The sequence below is a fragment of the Orcinus orca genome, chromosome 10, assembly GCF_937001465.1.
Source record: "Orcinus orca chromosome 10, mOrcOrc1.1, whole genome shotgun sequence".
In the NCBI taxonomy this organism is placed as follows: Eukaryota; Metazoa; Chordata; class Mammalia; order Artiodactyla; family Delphinidae; genus Orcinus; species Orcinus orca.
Window position 1 is genome coordinate 95,869,313 of NC_064568.1, and position 18,349 is coordinate 95,887,661.

The following is an 18,349-nucleotide window of genomic DNA, read 5'->3' on the forward strand; positions in this document are numbered from 1 at the left end:
GGCCATGGCTCACGGGCCCAGGCGCTCTGCGGCATGTGGGATCTTCCCGGACCGGGGCACGAACCCGTGTCCCCTGCATCGGCAGGCGGACTCTCAACAACTGCGCCACCAGGGAAGCCCCAGTGACCACTTTTATCCTCTTTTCCATATGCTCCCCTCACTGCTGAAGAGATCTGTCTTCTGGTCTGCAGTCCTATCACGCCACCTAGAAGCTTCTCAGGGAAGTTGGTAAGGGTTTAGATGTGTAGATTCTACACACTAGTTCTGAGAGTTCCTACTGCTTTTATGACTAAAGAGATTTTTGTACATTGTTTAATTTTCTGGTTGCATCTTTGATTCACTTTTAAAAAAACTAATTGAGGGGCTGTTTTAGCTTCTAACTATTGTTAAATCCTGATGAGACCCAGCTAGCCTCCAAGACAACTTCTCCTTGCTTTGGGGCGTATTTGGAATTCTGTATTCATTTGGATATGTTTAGGTGTATAAAACAGAGGCTCAAAATAACAGAGGTTTAAACAAGGTAAGAGTAGCTTTCTCTCTCCGTAACAGCTGAAGCTGGGATGGTGGGTGTTCTCAGCCAGTAGTCAGGGCCTGGTCTCTTTACCCGGTTGCTCCATCTTCCCTAGGAAGTTGTCGTTGTCTGGAGGGTTCTAGATGGCTCACAACTGTGTCTGCATTCCAGCTGGCAGGAAAAAGGACATGGGAGAACGCGTTCCTTCTCTTTAAGGGCGTGACCCGAAGTTTCACACAAACGTCCCCCTCACGTATTTTGGCCAGGGCTTCACCTACTGATCACACTTACCTGCAGGCAAGGCTTAGAAACGCAGCCTTGACTCTGACGGCCCTATTACATTCACACCTGACGTTTTCCCACTCTGACCCACCTAGACCTAATTTCCATGTTCACCCTTGACTTTCAATTGAGGTCACCCCCTGAAGACTCAGCTTCAGCTATCTTCCCACTTGTGCTCCAGTTCCTAGCCCGTCTCCCCACCTCAAGAATGTGGTTCCAGTAAATCCTCCCCGTTCTGGCCAGATCAGCAATTCTTCCTTTGCTACCGTACCATTTCATAACCATACGTACATGCTATTTCTTACTCTGGACTTTACTTCCTTATCACCCCAACCCCAGCTGCCATCCATTTCTTTGCTTCTCTTTGCAGCAAAACTTCTCAAAAGAGCCGCTGAGATGCTCTGTCTCCAATTCTCCTCCCATTTTCTCCTAAAACCACTCCAATCAGGCTTTTGCTCTTAATGATCTTAAGGTCATCAACGACCTCCTATGCTCAATTCTCAGTCTCCTTTTTTACTTGATGTATCAGCAGTATTTGATACAGCTGATCGATCCCTCCTCGATATACTTTTTAAATTTTTATTTATATATTTGTTTTATTTATTTGGCTGCATTGGGTCTTCGTTGCTGCGTGCGAGCTTTCTCTAGTTGTGGCGAGCGGGCGCTACTCTTTGCTGCAGTGTGCGGGCTTCTCATTGTGGTGGCTTCTCGTTGACGAGCACGGGCTCTAGGCCCGCGGGCTTCAGTAGTTGTGGCATGTGGGCTCAGTAGTCGTGGCTCACAGGCTCTAGAGCACAGGCTCAGTAGTTGTGGCGCACGGGCTTAGTTGCTCCACGGCACGTGGGATCTTGTCAGACCAGGGCTCGAACCCATGTCTCCTGCATTGGCAGGTGGGTTCTTAACCACTGCGCCACCAGGGAAGTCCCTCAATATCCTTTTAAAATTTGGTTTCCAGGAAAATCTCCTGATTTTCTTCTTACCTCACTGACTGCTCCTTCTTGGTCTCTTACGTGAATTCCTCCTTTTCTCATGAGCTTTTGGTGCTGAAGTGTCCTCTCTTTCCTTCTCTCCATCTTCCCACTGCCATGGTGACCTCATGGCTCTTCAGTAGCCCTTATATGCTGACAGCTCACAAATTTTTATCTCCTTCCTGGACCTCTCCACCGATCCCCATCAGTCTGGACCAATCAGGAGACAGACACCACACAGTAATTGGAGCCGGGACAGTTTCATATAATTATCACAGCAGACTGGAGTAATGGAGGGTTGGCTAGCCGGGAATAAAGACGACTCTGAAGAATACAGGAATAGCAGCTAGGGGAATAGCCATGACTCCTAGGGCTGAGATAGAGAGCCCAAGGAGGGAACACATCTGGAAGAGGGGACCCCCATTCACACCCTAGGGCTGAGATCCAGACCTGGTTGGAGAGGGAACAGCTGTGGTTCATGGGATGGTGGAGACGTTTGCTCAGCAGCTGCTCTGGTGGGACTTGCTGAGAAATGGCCCTTTTGGGTGCTGGGCAAGCTGTCGGCTGCTTGGAACCTGTGGCAAAGCCGAACAAAAAGGTCCTGAAGGAAGCCATCCGTGATGGGGTATCTGGTGCTGAACCTGCCAGGAGCTGGCTTTGGCTGTCACCCACTGCAAGAGTCAAGCTCTGCAGATGCCGTGCACAGTGCAAGTGACTGCCAAGAAGAGCTCACCAGAGTCAGGAAAAGAAACCCTTTCTTCTTGCAGTGTCCTGGCAGGGCACTCTGCCGAGAAAACTTAATATCATGCCAGAGGGCAGAGGAAAAACGTTTACAGGGTTTAGCTCCATTATCACAGAGCAGGCACGGAAAGGTGGATTTGGAGCTGAGAGGCATTTAACTGACATCTCTGGACTTGTGATCAATCATCTACGTGACATTTCCACTTGGATGTCTGATAGACATCTCAGACTTACTATGTCCAAAACTGAACTAGTGCCCCAATCCTCCTCCCAAACGTCTACCTGCCGTCTTCCCCATTCTTGCAGTTGTTCAGGCCCAACTCTCCAAGTCATTGCTGACTCTCACATCCTAGCAAATCCTATTATGTGGGTGGACGTCTTTCTGTGCAATGCTGGTCAGGTGCTTCTGAATCAAGGCAGAGCTGAGCATTTCCCCCTTTATTTCCTCAAAGAAGGAAAACGTCTGCAAGTGAACAAAGGACATTGCATTTTATTACTCTTTTCCTGTAACAAACTCCACTGCTGCATTTAAAAATGTTACTTATGCCTTGACAAGTTCCTTTTTGTTTATGTTTTTGTTTTCCTCTGAGAAATGCCGCTTCTCCTAGAACCTTTCTCCCCCGACATTCCTAGATAGCAGCTTTTTGATGCCGAAGCTAGAATAAGGCCAAGGGCTCATCTTTCAACTGAAAATTAGGTATTTTTCATGATAGGTGACTAGGAATAAATCCTTGTGAAAGCCTGGTTATTTCATGGATCTTGGGATCTTTTGCTGTGTCAAATGTACGTGCAAAAGATGCCTCAGCAATACCTAAGGGCAGATGTTAAACAAAATGATTCCATACACCATCTGTTTCTTTATAATTTTGTGCTTTTCCTGAGTCATTACAAGAAGTGAAAAGGGTCCTGCTCCTTCTGAAGTCTTATCAAGATTTCTCCTTCCCTTCTCTCCGTCTCCATTGCCCTCCTTCCTCTGCTTCCACTTCATCCCTCTTCGTTATATATATATTTTTTGCGGTACGCGGGCCTCTCACTGTTGTGGCCTCTCCCGTTGCGGAGCACAGGCTCCGGACGCGCAGGCTCAGCGGCCATGGCTCACGGGCCCAGCTGCTCCGCGGCGTGTGGGATCCTCCCAGACCGGGGCACGAACCCGCGTCCCCTGCATCGGCAGGCGGACTCTCAACCACTGCGCCACCAGGGAAGCCCTTCGTTCTATTTTAATCATGACCATCAGTGGAGCTGTTGAAGGGTTTACAGGAGTAGCTCCTCCATGTTTTAATCCTTGTGTGGGGTGTTCATTTCCCTGGTAAAAGGAACAGATCTAAAATCCTACAGACTTCTATGTCTGTGTTATGAACTCCACTGCAGTGCTTCTCATGCAATCTTGTGACAAAGAACCAGCTTTAAAAAAAAATTCCAATCTGTTGTGGACTTAACTTTTCTCAAATATAATAAATATGAATTACTAGAACATGAAATTAAAAAGATACAAATTCAAGCCCTCAATTTTTATTATTAGATTCAATAGGCATAAAACTACTCTCTCAAGTTGCTCTCAGAGCGTCTAAGGGTGTGCTCCGAATTTCTGTACTTCCTGGGCTGCACACCCATCCCACACAGTCCGTGGACCACCAGTAGTCAGAGGACTACACTTTAAGCAGCTCTACTCCAGCAATCTTGTTACTACTGCCTTACAGTGTTTTGGTTTATAAGGAAGATCCAAAACACCTGCAAATTCTCCATCTTACCCTAAATCTAAACGACTGACAAAAACTATGCACCAAAGAGCAAACATGCACACGCACACACGCACACACACACACACACACACACACACACACACACCAATAACAGTACCACTGCACAGAGAGGTAACATAATGTAGGTTAAGTATGGGACCCAGATATCAACCATTTACAGGTTGCATCCACTTGAACTCATCTCCTATAAAATGTGGTGGAAATAGTAGCACCAGTTGCTTCCATTTGTTAAAATAGTTAACAGGCGTGATATGCATACAGCTCTTAGAACACAAGGCACTCAATAAATTTATGTTATACTTTTTACTTGAGAATGAAGAGGTCTTTGTTACTTTGCTCAGCATTTCCATCTGCAAGAAGATGGATCTGTGGTCTACCTGACAAGCCAGGGTCCATCTTCCCTTCCCAAGCATCTGCAAATAGCTGCTAGATCTTGGTGGAGGCAGAATCCCAACACCCCCTCAGGCATGAAGTTCTCCCTAGCTCAGTGCGAGGAACATCCCAACCGCCTACCGTTGCTGCCCTCTGCTGCTTCCATTGAGAATTACACCGAGCAGAGTTTCTACTGCGGAAGGCTAGCAACATCTCACCCCAAGTGGAGGGAGTTATCAGCATGTACTTTGTTCCAGACTTGATTGAATGTCTTAGAATTTGCTCTTCACGGTGCCTTTAACAGCACAGCTTTGCACGTTCACATGGGCCTACGGTCTATAACTGCTTCTGCACTTTGCCATCAAATGCAGACTTTTGTTGCCTCAAGCTCAGCCTATTTGCAAGGATATGAGGCCGGTTCTCAAACCTTGCTGACGCCCTCATCTTGATTTTTCATGCCCCATATCCCAGATATCCAGTCTTGAGTCCCAAGTTAGCTGTGACCTCTCATAGCCTATCAGATGCCCAAACCCATCCCTCCTTCCCTCTGCACCTCCAGAGAGGCCCTCCTGCCTCCAAGTCTCTTCCCTTTACAGGTCTTTGAGACCCATGGTTACAAAGTCTTCCTGACCTGAGTCACCTGTCCGCTACCCGCACTTGGTCCAAGCTCCTTTGACCTTCTCCATCTGACCCTTCCTGCTCTCAAGCCTTCTCTCTTGTGATACCCACACAGCTGCCATAGGCCAAGTCCCATTTCCACATACACATTATCATTTCCTTTGTGGTAGTGGGTACTGTTTCTTTTGTCAAAAATACCATCATTTATACAAAAAATGCCTGCTCGTGATCATTACAAAAATAAATATGAAAAAAGAGCAACTCTGTAGTGATCGTGGAATTAATCTGACAGCGATTAAATGTGTTTAAGCGTCTGGCATGTCTCCTAAATTGCACCAGAAGAATCTGGAAGCACTTGGTTTGGCCTCAGAGGCAACGGAAGGAGGGGAAGGGCTCAAGTTCTCAATACTCAGCTCAAATTCTCTTTCCTCCACGGTGTCTTCACCTACCACTCCAGGCAACAGTACCTCAAGTTCCATGGCCTTTCTTATGTGCTACTTAGGTTGCCCTTATCAAATGTATGGTTACTTGGGTAAATTTCTTCTTAAATTATTTTTCTGATGAAACTTTTGTTGAAATTTGGTGAATGAATAAAGAAAATGGTAAGATTAAAAATGATTTTTGGCCCTCTGTCTCCAATGAAGGTGTGGAATAAGAACGACAGGTTTATCTCCCACCAACTATCTTTTCTGACCACAATGGTATGAAACTAGAAATCAATAATAGGAAGAAAACTGAAAAAATGCACAGATATATGGAAATTAAACAACACACTCCTTAATAAACAACGAGTGGAAGAAGGAATCAAAAGGGAGCTCAAGAAATATCTTGACGGGCTTCCCTGGTGGCGCAGTGGTTGAGAGTCCGCCTGCCGATGCAGGGGACACCGGTTTGTGCCCCGGTCCGGGAAGATCCCACGTGCCGCGGAGCGGCTGGGCCCGTGAGCCATGGCCGCTGAGCCTGCGCGTCCGGAGCCTGTGCTCCGCAACGGGAGAGGCCACAACAGTGAGAGGCCCGCGTACCGCAAAAAAAAAAACAAACAAAAAAAACCACAAATCAACAAATGGGTATACTACTTTAACAGAATAAAGCATAAAGATCACAATCATCTCAATAAAAACAGCATTTGATAAAATTCAACATCATTTCATGATTAAAAAAACTCTCAATAAATTTGGTATATAAGGAATATACCTCAACATAGTAAAGGCTGTACAAGACAAACTCATAGCTAACATCATACTCAACAACGAAAAGCTGAAAGCTTGTCCTCTAAGATCAGGAACAAGACAAGGATGCCAACTCATCCTGCTATTTGTGACAACATGGATGAATCTAGAGGACATTCTGCTAACTGAAATAGGCCAAGCAGAGGGAAAAAATTGATGCGCATAAGATTCTCCACCCAACAACAGCAAGATACATAGTAAGAGTATATCGAACATTTACTGAGATAAACCATTAAATAATTCCCTATAGTTTTAAAAGAATTCAAGTCATAACAAGTATATTATCTGACCACAACAGAATTAAATTAAAAATCAGAAATAGGAGGATCTCTGGAAAATTCCTCAAATCTTTGGAAACTAAATAACCTACTTCTAAATAATCCATGGTTCAATGAAGAAATCAAAGGGAATTAGGAAGGTTTATGAACTGAGTTATTTAAATTTGTGGGATGCTGTTAAAGTAATACTCAGGGAGAAATTATAGTAATAAATGCATGTATTATAAAAAAAAGTCTCCAAGCAGTTTCCACCTTAAGAATCTAGAAAAAAAGAGCAAATTAAACTACAGAAAAGAGAAGAAAGGTAAGAATAAAAATCAGAATGGAAATCAGTGAAGTAGAAAACAGAAAAATAATAGAGAAAAATCAATAAAACCTAAAACTGGTTCTTTGAGAAGATCAACTAAATTGATAAACCTCCTGCCAGACTGATCAGGAAAAAAAGAGAGAAGATACAAATTACCAAGATCATTGAGTGAGAGAGGTGATCTCACTATAGGACATGGAACTGCAAATCCCACAGCCACTAAAAGGATAATAAAGATACATTATGGAAAACTTTACGGCAATCAATTTTAAAACTTAAATGAAATGGAGAAATTTCTAGAAAGACCTAAACTACCAAAGCTTAATCAAGAAGAAATAGATGTCCTGCATAGCCCTCTATCTTTTAAAGACATTGCATACATAACTTAAAACCTTCTCACAAAAAAATCTCTAGGCCTGGATGGTTTCCTTAGTGTATCCTACCAAACATTCAAGGAAGAACTAACACCAGTTGTACACAAACTCTTCCAAAAAATAGAAGTGGAAGAAGGAACACTTCCCAACTTGTTCCATGAGGTCGGCATTAGCCTGATAGTAAAACCAAATAAAGACTTTACAGGAAAAAGAACACTAAAGAACATCATCCCTCATGAAAATAGATGCAAAATTTATAAACAAAGTTCTAGTAAATCAAATCCAACAATATATAAAAACGGTAATACATCATGATCAAGTGATGTTTATCCCAGCAATGCACAATTTGTTTACCTTTGAAAATCAATCCGTGTAATTCACCATATTAACAAAGTACTTATGAAAAACCACGTGATTATCTCCATGCGGAAAAAGCATTTGGCAAATTCTAACATCTGTTCCTGATCAGAATGCCTTTGGGAGATGTGTTTTGCTGGCTCTGAGGTCTGCCGCTTTGGGGTCTCTCTCTACTTTCTCCTACATGTGCCCTGCTTGCTCTCTACTGCTTCTGGAAATTCTTCAGCTACTTTATATTTTTTTCTAGTTTCACTGAAACTGAAATGGAGTTTTCATTTTAACTTTGATGACTTTACCTGCCATCTTGACACTAAAAGGGCCAAAGATTCACGCAAAATATAAAACAGGGCAAAGGTCAAATAATTAACGGTGGCTAATGGATTCATTATTAGCTAAATGACCCCACGTGCACGAGGCAACCTCTGACCTCTGACCAGAGGTTTCCATATACCAGGACAGTATTGGAAGGCCATAATCACGTCCACGTAATACATATCCTACCAGTTTTGACAGGTAAAGTAATATTTCCTCCCTCTAACAGGACAGCTCTGTGTACAATCATGTATCCTGAAAAAGGGTCATGAAAACACACCACTAGTGCCAAATGATGCAAGTATAAAGTAGGCTTTATTAGAGGGAAGATTTACAAGTAGAAAATAGCGGAGCGTATGCAATCCTTCGATTCTATTCCACAGCTTAGGCAGGGCATAGAGGGTCCATGCACTGCAGACAAACATCACAATCAAGGGGAGCCCCTTCCCCTTAATTTTCCACATATTTACAGTGATGGGGTTGGGTGAAGCACAGATCTGCTATGACAGTAAGGGAAGCTCCCTGGTCAGAAAGGGGAGACTCTGGGGGCCTGCACCTGGTGTCTGCCTATGATTAGCCAACTCAGACCTGCTGAACAAGTTCTCCACCAAATGACCGAAATGAAGGAGCCTCCGGGATTTGTCCCTCTTCAGACGTTTTGGAGGTATGATTTTATATGTCAGTCACCTGAATTTATATATTCCGCCAATCATGTTTTAATGGATTTTTTTTACTATGTTAATTTTGCTTGCTGCTCAAAATGAAGACAGTTGCCTTAGAGCTGTAACCTCACTGGGTCTCCATTGCCTTATCTCTTAAAAAAAGAGGGGCGGGTGGCGGAGGTTTCTGGTATTTGATAATTGCTGTCCTACCACAGGTGAATTTAAAAAGATGTGATGCCATTCCTAAACACTTTGTGCTGTTTTCATACCCTGAAATCTAGCTCTCAGCCCCATCACATCGAATGGAACGGGCTGACCTTTGAGTCCCTTTCAATCTTGAAAGTGAGTTGACTAGCAGGGCAGTTATTCCCATAATTTTAGTGAGAATAATTAACCACCAGAGGATAGTCAGGTTACAGGGCGTTAAGGGGTGAAGGTAGCAAGGGATACATTCAAACAAGGGGCACCTGTGACGTTTAAAATTCTTATTTCCATTCAGTTTCACAAAATTTTATTGCCTGCTAAGATTATGATAAGCGCTGTGGAAGAAAGGAAAAGTGGAGGTGAGTATGGGAAGGTTGAGATTCAGGTAATGGGTTTGCTGTTTTAGGTAAGGTGCTTGGAATAGGACTTTGGAGGGAACATTTGTTCAAAATTGAGGTGAGGGAATAGGCCACGTGGTTCTCTGGGGAAACAGCATTTCAGGCGTGGAGGACAGACATGAGAAGGACCCTGGTATTTGATAAGGTAAGAGGAGGCACACGATGCAGACACTGGTTTTTACTCTGGGTGAAATGGGGAGCCACTGCAGGAGTTTGAGCAGAGGAAGGACATTTTTAAATGGTCACTCTGGCTGCAGTGTTAAGCATCGTCTCCAAGAGACTTATTTCCCATAGAAGCGTCCAAATATTGTCTGTCAGCTCATCAAAAAGCACAGTGAATGACAGTTAAAGGCAACCACGTTCTGTCACCATTTAGCTAATAGCAGCCAATTCACACATAACCTCACTGTGTCAGGTGCCAGGCATTGCCAAGAACTTTACACATTTTCTCACTTCATCCTTCCAACACCTCTGTGAGATCATCACCACTATTAGTTCTACTGTAAAGGTAAGAAAAAGAAGATTGTAAGACTTAGTGACCGGTCCAAAGTTTAGATGAAGTAAATGGAATTCTTGAAAGCTAAAACTTGAAAAACTCTACTTGCTAATGTGAAGAAACACTGCCTAAGCAAGGCTTAGAACCCCAGTGCTGAAGAGCTAAAGATGGTGTTTGCAGGTCGGGGAGAGAAGCACAGGTGTTTGCCTTCAACCATCACGCGCTTCTTTTTTAAAGTTCCGTGCAGCCGTTACACCCCAAACCTACTGACACCGTAACTGGACTGACTTCGGTGTTGTTGATTTCTAAGAGTCTCTCTAGAGCTTGGCCCCTGTGTGGTCTGCTCTGTACACATTTGGGCTCTTAGGGAAGCCGCTCCCATCACTGAACTGACTTCTCTTTAGGAGGTACTGAGACCATGGGTCAAATCCATTTCACCTGCCTTTACTCATCAAGGTCGTTTTAAGGCTGCATGTCCTCCAGGTGGCCCGTGGCCTAAGCTATAAAGTAACGGGGATGGGGCGGGTGCGCAGCCATCAGTGCAAGGCCGAGGCCTTAGTGCATGACTGTCAGTGGTCCTGCTCTGCCGACGGTCAGCATCGCAGTGGTCCTGGTGGTGGCGGTCGCCCTGGGTCACAGTCTGTGGGGCCCAACTCTGTTTGGGGGAGCCTGAGGGCCGGCTGGGTGCTGGGTGCCTGGCTCCCTCAGTGATGACGGCGGGGCTGGGTCTGGGGACCCGGCCCTGAAGGCGCTGCCGGCTGAGACCTGCCTCTTCAGCCGAGTCTGGATGAAGGCCAGAGGACCCACACCCGGGTGCTGGACGAATGTACCCGGCCAGGGTACCCGGCCCACACAGCGACCCTGTCTTCTTAGGACCTGGGCCTCAGAGGACGAAAGTTGAGCCTTAGGACTTTGACCAAGTAAAATGAGGGGTACTGATGTTACTTTGCTTACGGGATTTGTTACCTTTAGGAGTATTACACCTTTAGATAAAAAGTTGTAGAACAGAGAATAACATTTGTTTTGATGGAGGTTTACAGGAACATAGTGACCTGACCATGACCTGATCTGCATGGACAGCTGCAAGAACAAAGGATCGGACACCAAGAAGTTTTCAACAACTAACCACAGCCCTCCCTCACCTTTCCTGTAAAAGGGGTTTTTAAACCTCCTGCCTCCTTGCATGGCCCTGCAATAAACCTTTCTCTGCTTCAAACTCTGACATTTCTGTATTGCTGGGCTCGCTGTGCGTTGGGCACAGGGACTCGCGTTCGGTAACAGTAAGATGTTTGCCCGAGTTGTTTTGCAGGAACTTGGAATCAGCTGTGTCTAGTTTGAGCTGAGCTGGTTAAGACTAGATGGGACCACCGACCCTCCAACTGGGCATGCGTGAGTTTCTGCTTGGTGATCTTTTGAACGTGCGAAGGCCTGTAGCTTAGTTACACCTGTGTAGAATGACCTTCCCACACCTTTTCCCAATTACCTTTCCCATGACTCTGATCTTCCTGCTTCTTTTTTAGCCCATAAGTATCCCAAGCCTCTTTCAGGGAAGCCGCTTTGAGACGGTTCTCCCTCTCTTTGCTGCAAACCTTGGTGTCTCAGCGTTTGGCTTGCTATGCATTGGACAAAAGAAACCTGGCTTGGTAACAGTTCCTTGCAAACCCAAGTGGTTTAAAAACCCACTCATCTGGTGCTGCTTGGAGGGCTGTCCCTGAGACCAGTGCTGGTCTGTGACAAGGTAAGCAGAGAAAGTGTTTATAAACTTTAATAGCTATTTTAAAGAGTAATTTTGTCTGCTGAGTCTAAACACTTGGGGCTTGTATACCTTGTTTTTAAACTTCAGTTTTCAAAGAATTTATAGTGTTTTAACTGAGAGGCTGAATATACAGACAGTAGTCGACCATATATGAAAATAAAACGGACCCACAACCTGCCTAGAAAAACAACCCCTTATCCACAAAAACCAGCCTAGGAAGCCAGCCTGACTGCTAGCTGTAGAAACAACCCAGGAAGTGGAACAATAACTACTGTAGCAACTGGCCTGGACTTGATTAGTAACTTACAGCTTCCCTAATTTGTATCTCTGCTTTTCAACTTAGGACCAGCCAGACAAAGCCAGATGTGGCTTACGGATCACATAGGATACCCGGCTTTTCCTCTACCTGCAGCTTCCCTATGCCAACAGCCTCCCACGAGGGCACACCTGAAACCTTCCCTTTTTTTCCACTATCAACCTTTCCCCTCCTCTGCCTGCCTTTGAGTTTCTGCCCAAATAGAAGTGATAGTGGGGCTGACTCTCTCGTACAGCAAATTCTCAATAAGTTGCTTTACACTTCTCATTTGGTTGGTCATTTATTTCCACAGACCAGGAAAAAGGAAATAAAAACAAAGCAGGGGTCTGCCACAGATTAAGGAGCACCATCCTGGGGTCTGCGATCACCTCCAGGGTAGGGTTGGGGAGAGCATCCCGGGCACTCGCCGCCCGGGACAGCGGGAGTAAGGTAGTCGCGAGATTCTCCAGACCAGGAATGAGTAGGGGGAGCAGGGAGACGGGTGCGGGAAATGGGTGAGGAGCTTGAGATGCTAGATTGACTTGCATCCCGTTACTTCACGTGCCTGGGTTGCAGAGTCTCCAACCCCACGGCGTGGGGGAGGGGGGGTGGAGCTTCCGCGCAGGCTCTCGGCGCACGCGCACTCTCGGCACCGCCCCGTGGAGCGGAGCTGACGTCACGTCCGGCGGACGCCGCGGCTGCTGGGTATTATCTCCTGGGCGCGGGTGTTCAGCCGTCTCCCTCCGCCCGGCGGGCCCTGGGCGGTCGGCAGGTCAGCGCACCGGGTCAGGTTTCCGCTGCCTCCCTGGAGCACTTAGTCTGAACCCGGGTGTGGTTTCCACTACTAGAGGTGAAGCATAATAGGGAGAGTGGGACCTGGGGTCTTGGATCAGGGTGTGTTTACTTTTCCCGTCAGGTGGGCGCTGCTGGGCAGCAAGGAAACTTACTTTATTTTCTCCCGGAGGACGCGTTTGCTGTTGCATTGCAGTCAGAGGATGGTGTCCTTAGATGGCAGCCACCGAATCGCCTTGCAGCTGTTTGGATGCTGCTTTTAAATAAATCCCACCTTATTTAGTGTTTTAATGCTTTGGAATCCTGCTTTTAAAAAACGTTTGGTCCTAAGAGCTCAGTACCCTGTAGAATTCCTCAATCTAAACGAATTCTATTCTTTCCTGTGCCCGAAGCGTCTCAGTGAGGATCTTGTCAATAAGGAACACCTTGGCTGTCTAGAACTCAACCCTCCCCTAGCCCTTGGGGACATCTCGGAATTTCTAAAACCTGAGGGTTATAGTCTGCACCGACGCTTTAAGCGTTTGGGGCAGGCAGTGGTATATTTTTTGGAAAATGCATTACATCCATTCTGTTCTTAAAACACAGACCTAATTTGACCTTTTCCTGACGACTTGCCTTCAGTCCTACTGAAGGTTATTGTGAAAGAACCAGAGAGACCAGCGAGCTTTTTGAGTTCTGATGCCAGATTCTAAGTCATTATTTTGTCTCCAACTCTGTGATATCACTTGTCAACCGGCTACATTCCTGCCCCTCTTCTGGTTTATAATTTAATGTTTAATCTGTTGTGGGTTTTGAATTGACAATTACATTTGATAGAATTGTGTTTAAAGGAAAACTAAGTGAGGAACTTGGGTTTGTGGGGTTTTTTTTTTACTTTTTATAACTTAGTTTTTTGTTTTACAAAATGCCCATTTTAGAAAAGACAGCTAAGCCAAAGAAAGAAAATTAAAATCATCTGGAATCCTGCCTAAAGATAACCATTGTTAACATTTCGGAATACTCTTAATTAGAAAAAATTTTTTTAAACAGTCATCATGTATATTTGGTAATCCCTTTTGCATGACATTTTGTCTGTCTTCCTATTTCAGTAACTTTTTTCTTTGAACGTGTGTAACAGCTGCAGAATATACCATTGTGCTAGGTTCTCTCCTAATAGTGCTAAGGCATGAACCTTGTGCCATCTGTTACAGCAGCTCAGAGGACTTTTGTTTTATATCTTGGTTTTTGGCCAAGGTGCAAAGGTGAGGTGATGTTAGGGTGTGTAAAAGGGAAGGTTTAATACTGAGTCCTATGCAAGGGCAGGCCATTTATCATAGTGTATCAGATTCATGGAAAAGTTGGAGAAAATCATTCAATTTTTCATCAATTCTTCATTTGTTTTTAGGCTCACTCTTTTCTGCTCCCTATTCTGTCTCTCCAAGAATGAAACATGACTGAGGACTCCCAGAGAAACTTCCGTTCAGTATATTATGAAAAAGTGGGGTTTCGTGGAGTGGAAGAAAAGAAATCATTAGAAATTCTCCTAAAAGATGACTGTCTGGGTGAGTTTGATAAGTTAAATTTACCTTATTGGTTCTCAGTCATTCCCAGATCTTCTGAAATTAAATGTTACCTTTAAAGATGTCCAGAGGTATTGGTTACCTGCCGTATTTTTTTAATGATAGGATGGCAGCAGAATGGTATATTTTGGGAGAAGTTAAGGATTTTTCAAGTTTATATTTCACTGAGTCAGAGCCAGACCTTTTTGAAAGGCCTCTTCAGTAGTCAGTAATATTTTTTTCTCTTATTAGACCCATGTATTTTCTTAATTTTCAGAGGTGTCATCATAGCTTCTGGGTAAATTTGCAGCAACCCTTGCCATGATTTTCTTTTATGGAAATACTGAAACTGCATTATATATTGACATTTTTATTCTAAGCCAGTCATAATAAGGCCTGTTCTATTGCTATAGAATAAACTGAGCCATAGTTAAAAACAGTAGTTTAAATGCATAGAGTGTTTTAAAGTTTCAAAAACATTTCCCACCTGACCTTTGATCCTCACTAGGCAGTCTGTATTTTAAGTATTCTAATTCTCACTTGACAAGTAGGGAAACTGAGGCCCAAGATGGTTGAATGTGGTTTACTGGTGAATGTGGGGATTTGCAGGCTGACTGTGCCACTCACCGACGATGTAAACTTAAAGTCACAAACTGCTCTGAGCTTCAGTTTCTGCATCTTTGAAACAATAACTACCCAATAGGCTTGCGATGTGGATAAATGAAATAAGTTCTATAAATAGTAACTACTGCTGATGTTATAGTGAATGTAGTAATATATGCAAAATGCATCTCCTACACCGTGAAACACGAATTGTTTTTAAATAGCTAGTTGGAAAAAAAAAATACATAGCTAGTTGGAACACCTGGGCTGGAAGTCAGTCTACTGTTACCTTTCCTAGATTTGCTGATTATATAGCAGCCTGCCTCCGAAGAGATGTCTTACTATACTTTTGGTTTTCAGACATGAAATGCATCTTTACCTATTGTGATCAGCATGAAAAGCATCTAATCTTTTTTTTTTTTCTTTTTCTTCCTCTAGATATTGAGAAACTTTGTACTTTTAGTCAGAGGTTCCCGCTGCCATCCATGTACCGTGCATTGGTCTGGAAGGTGCTTCTAGGTATGATTTCCAAGATTTGGAAACTTTGTCTTCAAAAATATTGAATGATGGGATCATTGGCATCTTATCAGTCAGAAAAAGGATTTCTTTAGGCCTTTTACTGGGTACTGGGTCTAACCTCGGGACCCTGAATCACCACTCACTTTGGAAGCCTGGAAGAAGGTGACCTTCAGAGGCAGTCCACTGCGTGTCACTCTTGAGCGTCAGGTGACATTAGAAGAGACAGTGATGCACCTTCCTGAGACAAGGTGTGGGAAGAGCACTGGGCCGGGAGAAAGGCGAACTGGTCTGGGCTTTACTGTCAGCTTAGTAACCTTCCAGAAGATGCCAGTAGACCTCTTCTTTTTTTTTTCCTTTTTTTCTTTCATCTGTAAAATGAGGGTATTGAGCTAAATTAACTCCTAGGGTTTAGCTGTTGATTTGTTAGTCTGTGACTCCCAGCTGTAGAGGTATAACTTCCTAAGGAGTGCTGTCGGAATCAAAAAAGGAATTGAAGAGTTTTTACTTCCTAGAAGCACAAATGAATAACTTACAGTGAAGAGTGGCTGAAGGAGAAGGAAAAACAGTCTCGCTCAGTTTCTGTGGAAGAAAACGTGTATTAGGTGCCCCAAGTGACTGGCAGTATGCCTTTTGAGCTAAGGATTTATTTTTTCTGTTATTGCTGAGCCTGCTGATGTAGAAAATACCCATCCATTACTACCCTCCTTTTCTTTCTTTAAAAAAAACAGAAGTTAGGATGATCCTAGAATTCCCTTGTGAGGCAGGTATCAATGTTGCAATTTTACCGATGGGAAAAAAGACTGAAGCGAAATAACTTGCCTGAGGCCTTATAGCCTGTGAGTGGCAGAGCTAGGATTTGAGCTCAGGTTTGTAGAGCCCATCTGAAGTTAGGCTAGATTTATAGACCTTGTTTTCTTTCCAAGATGTACTATATTTTCAGGACCTGAAGAATCTGGAGTCCCGAATCTGATTGTGTAATGTGGAGCCAGCGAGGGCATGCAAGCCGTGCTAGAAAGCACTGTGCTTTGCCTTTTTTGTTGTGCCTCTTGCCAGCCTTTGTACACTTACTTTTCTAACAGGTCACTGTGTGGTTAAAATATAGAGAGTGTGTGAAAACGACCTCAGTTTTTCCCTGAGCATTTAAAAAATCTTAGTGTTTCCAGCGCCCATCAAAGTAAATGCCTTCCAGGGGTGCCTTTTAGGTGGGAATGTCGATCATATTTATATCTGCTGAGAAAGACTGTGTGTCTTATTAACTGATAATGCCAGTGGGTTAGTATGAGATGGACAGTTGTCCTTTGCAGCTGAGCGCCAAGGCCTGTCAGGCTGTCCGTCACCTCCCTTCTTCGTGGCTTGCTTTATCAGGTGAGTCTCCCTTGTTTTTGCCGTTACAGGCACTCGAGGGGCTTCCCTGGTGGCGCAGTGGTTAAGAATCCGCCTGCCAATGCAGGGGACACGGGTTTGAGCCCTGGTCTGGAAGGATCCCACATGCTTCAGGGCAACTAAGCCCGTGCGCCACAACTGCTGAGCCCGTGTGCCACAGCTACTGAAGCCCGTGTGCCTAGAGCCTGTGCTCTGCAACGAGAAGCCACTGCAATGAGAAGCCCGCCCACCACAATGAAGAGTAGACCTCACTCACCACAACTAGAGAAAGCCCACGCACAGCAATGAAGACCCAAGGCAGCCAAAAATTAATTAATTAATTTTTAAAAAAGGCACTCGAGATTTAGAGCTGCCATGCTATGTTGGGAGTTTGGTTCCAACATTAACCTCCCACTGTGTTAGTCTTCAGAGCTCATCCAAGTTACATTTCCCAGAATGTTCTTTAGAATACTGGATCTGTGGTAGTTTGCATCTGTGGTAGTTGCATAGTCAAGTGTACTAGCTAATAACACTTACACTAGCTTAGTATGTGCCATGTACTTTTAGTGTTTTATGTATGTTAATTTGTTTAGTCAGCATTCCAGTTGTGTGAGATGGGTATTCTTCTTCCCATTCTTCAGATGGAGAAGCTAAGGCACAGGAAGATCAAGTAAGTTGCTGAGGGTCACCCTGCTGGTTAACTGTAGAGCTAGACTTCAGACCCAGGAACTTTGACTCTGGAGCTTGGGCTACGATACAGTTTCATGAAGTTTAATGAGGCTGGGGTAAATAAAGGAAGATGTTTTTCTTTATAGCAAAACTTAAAGCCTTAATTTCATTGTCACCACTCCCCAAATCTATTTGACTCTGGTACTCTTTTTCTCATGAAGACCCTTGGGGGTCATGTTCTGCCGAGAACATTTGGTGAAATGCTTACCCATCCCATTTCCTGCCTCTGGAAGATAAGGAAACAAGTCCCCGGAGAGACATTTATGAGCATCTTGGTGTTAACACCTCTGGGACTAGTTGACTGAAGGCCCATCCAGTGCTCTTTCCAGTGTGTTTTCTCCATGCCATTTGTTTGTATTTAAAAAAAATGTGGTTCTTGCCCCAAAGTCTAATGAGTAGACATCATGTTTAAATATATTAATGAGCATAAAATGGCATTGAAATGTAATATAAGGTCACTTTGGTAGTGAAAATTAGATTTTTTTTTCCTTCTAAAGAGACTTTAGGACTTTGAGCAAGTTTAGTTGTTGGGGAAGAAAAGGATTTGACCACTTGGTGGTGGTTCTAAGATGAAGGGGGCTGTGTTGTCAGCTACAACTCCCTTAACACAATACCACAGACTGGGTGGCTTAAATAACAATTTATATCCTCACAGTTCTGGAGGCTGGGAAGCCCAAGATCAAGGTGCTGGCCGATTTTGTTCCTGGTGAACCATCACCTCCTGGTGTGCTGTGTCCTCACACGGCAGAGAGAGAAACCACACCAGCTCTGGTGGCTCTTCCTTTTCTTACAAGGGCACTAGCCCTGTTGGATTAGGGCCCCACCTTATGACTTCTTTTAACCTTAATTACCTCCTAAAGGCCCTGTTGCCAAATATAGTCACATT

General features: G+C 44.3%; 1 protein-coding gene across 7 annotated transcripts in view; it reads left to right on the forward strand.

Annotated features, from left to right (window-relative positions):
• TBC1D7 (TBC1 domain family member 7) overlaps positions 1 to 18,349 on the forward strand; it is a 142,894-nt gene that overhangs the window by 110,546 nt on the left and 13,999 nt on the right. For 2 of the 7 annotated variants that reach the window (XR_004485188.2, XM_033434898.2), the window contains exons 1-3: positions 12,594 to 12,770; positions 14,097 to 14,253; positions 15,292 to 15,372. Coding sequence is in view for 6 of the 7 variants with exons in the window: in XM_033434898.2 (XP_033290789.1) it covers positions 14,142 to 14,253; positions 15,292 to 15,372 (193 nt within the window). In the remaining variant the exon portion in view is untranslated. Of the gene's footprint in view, positions 1 to 12,583; positions 12,771 to 14,096; positions 14,254 to 15,291; positions 15,373 to 18,349 lie in introns of those variants that run through there. The other 5 variants (XM_033434895.2, XM_012534368.3, XM_033434897.2 and 2 more) reach the window with 5 other exon arrangements.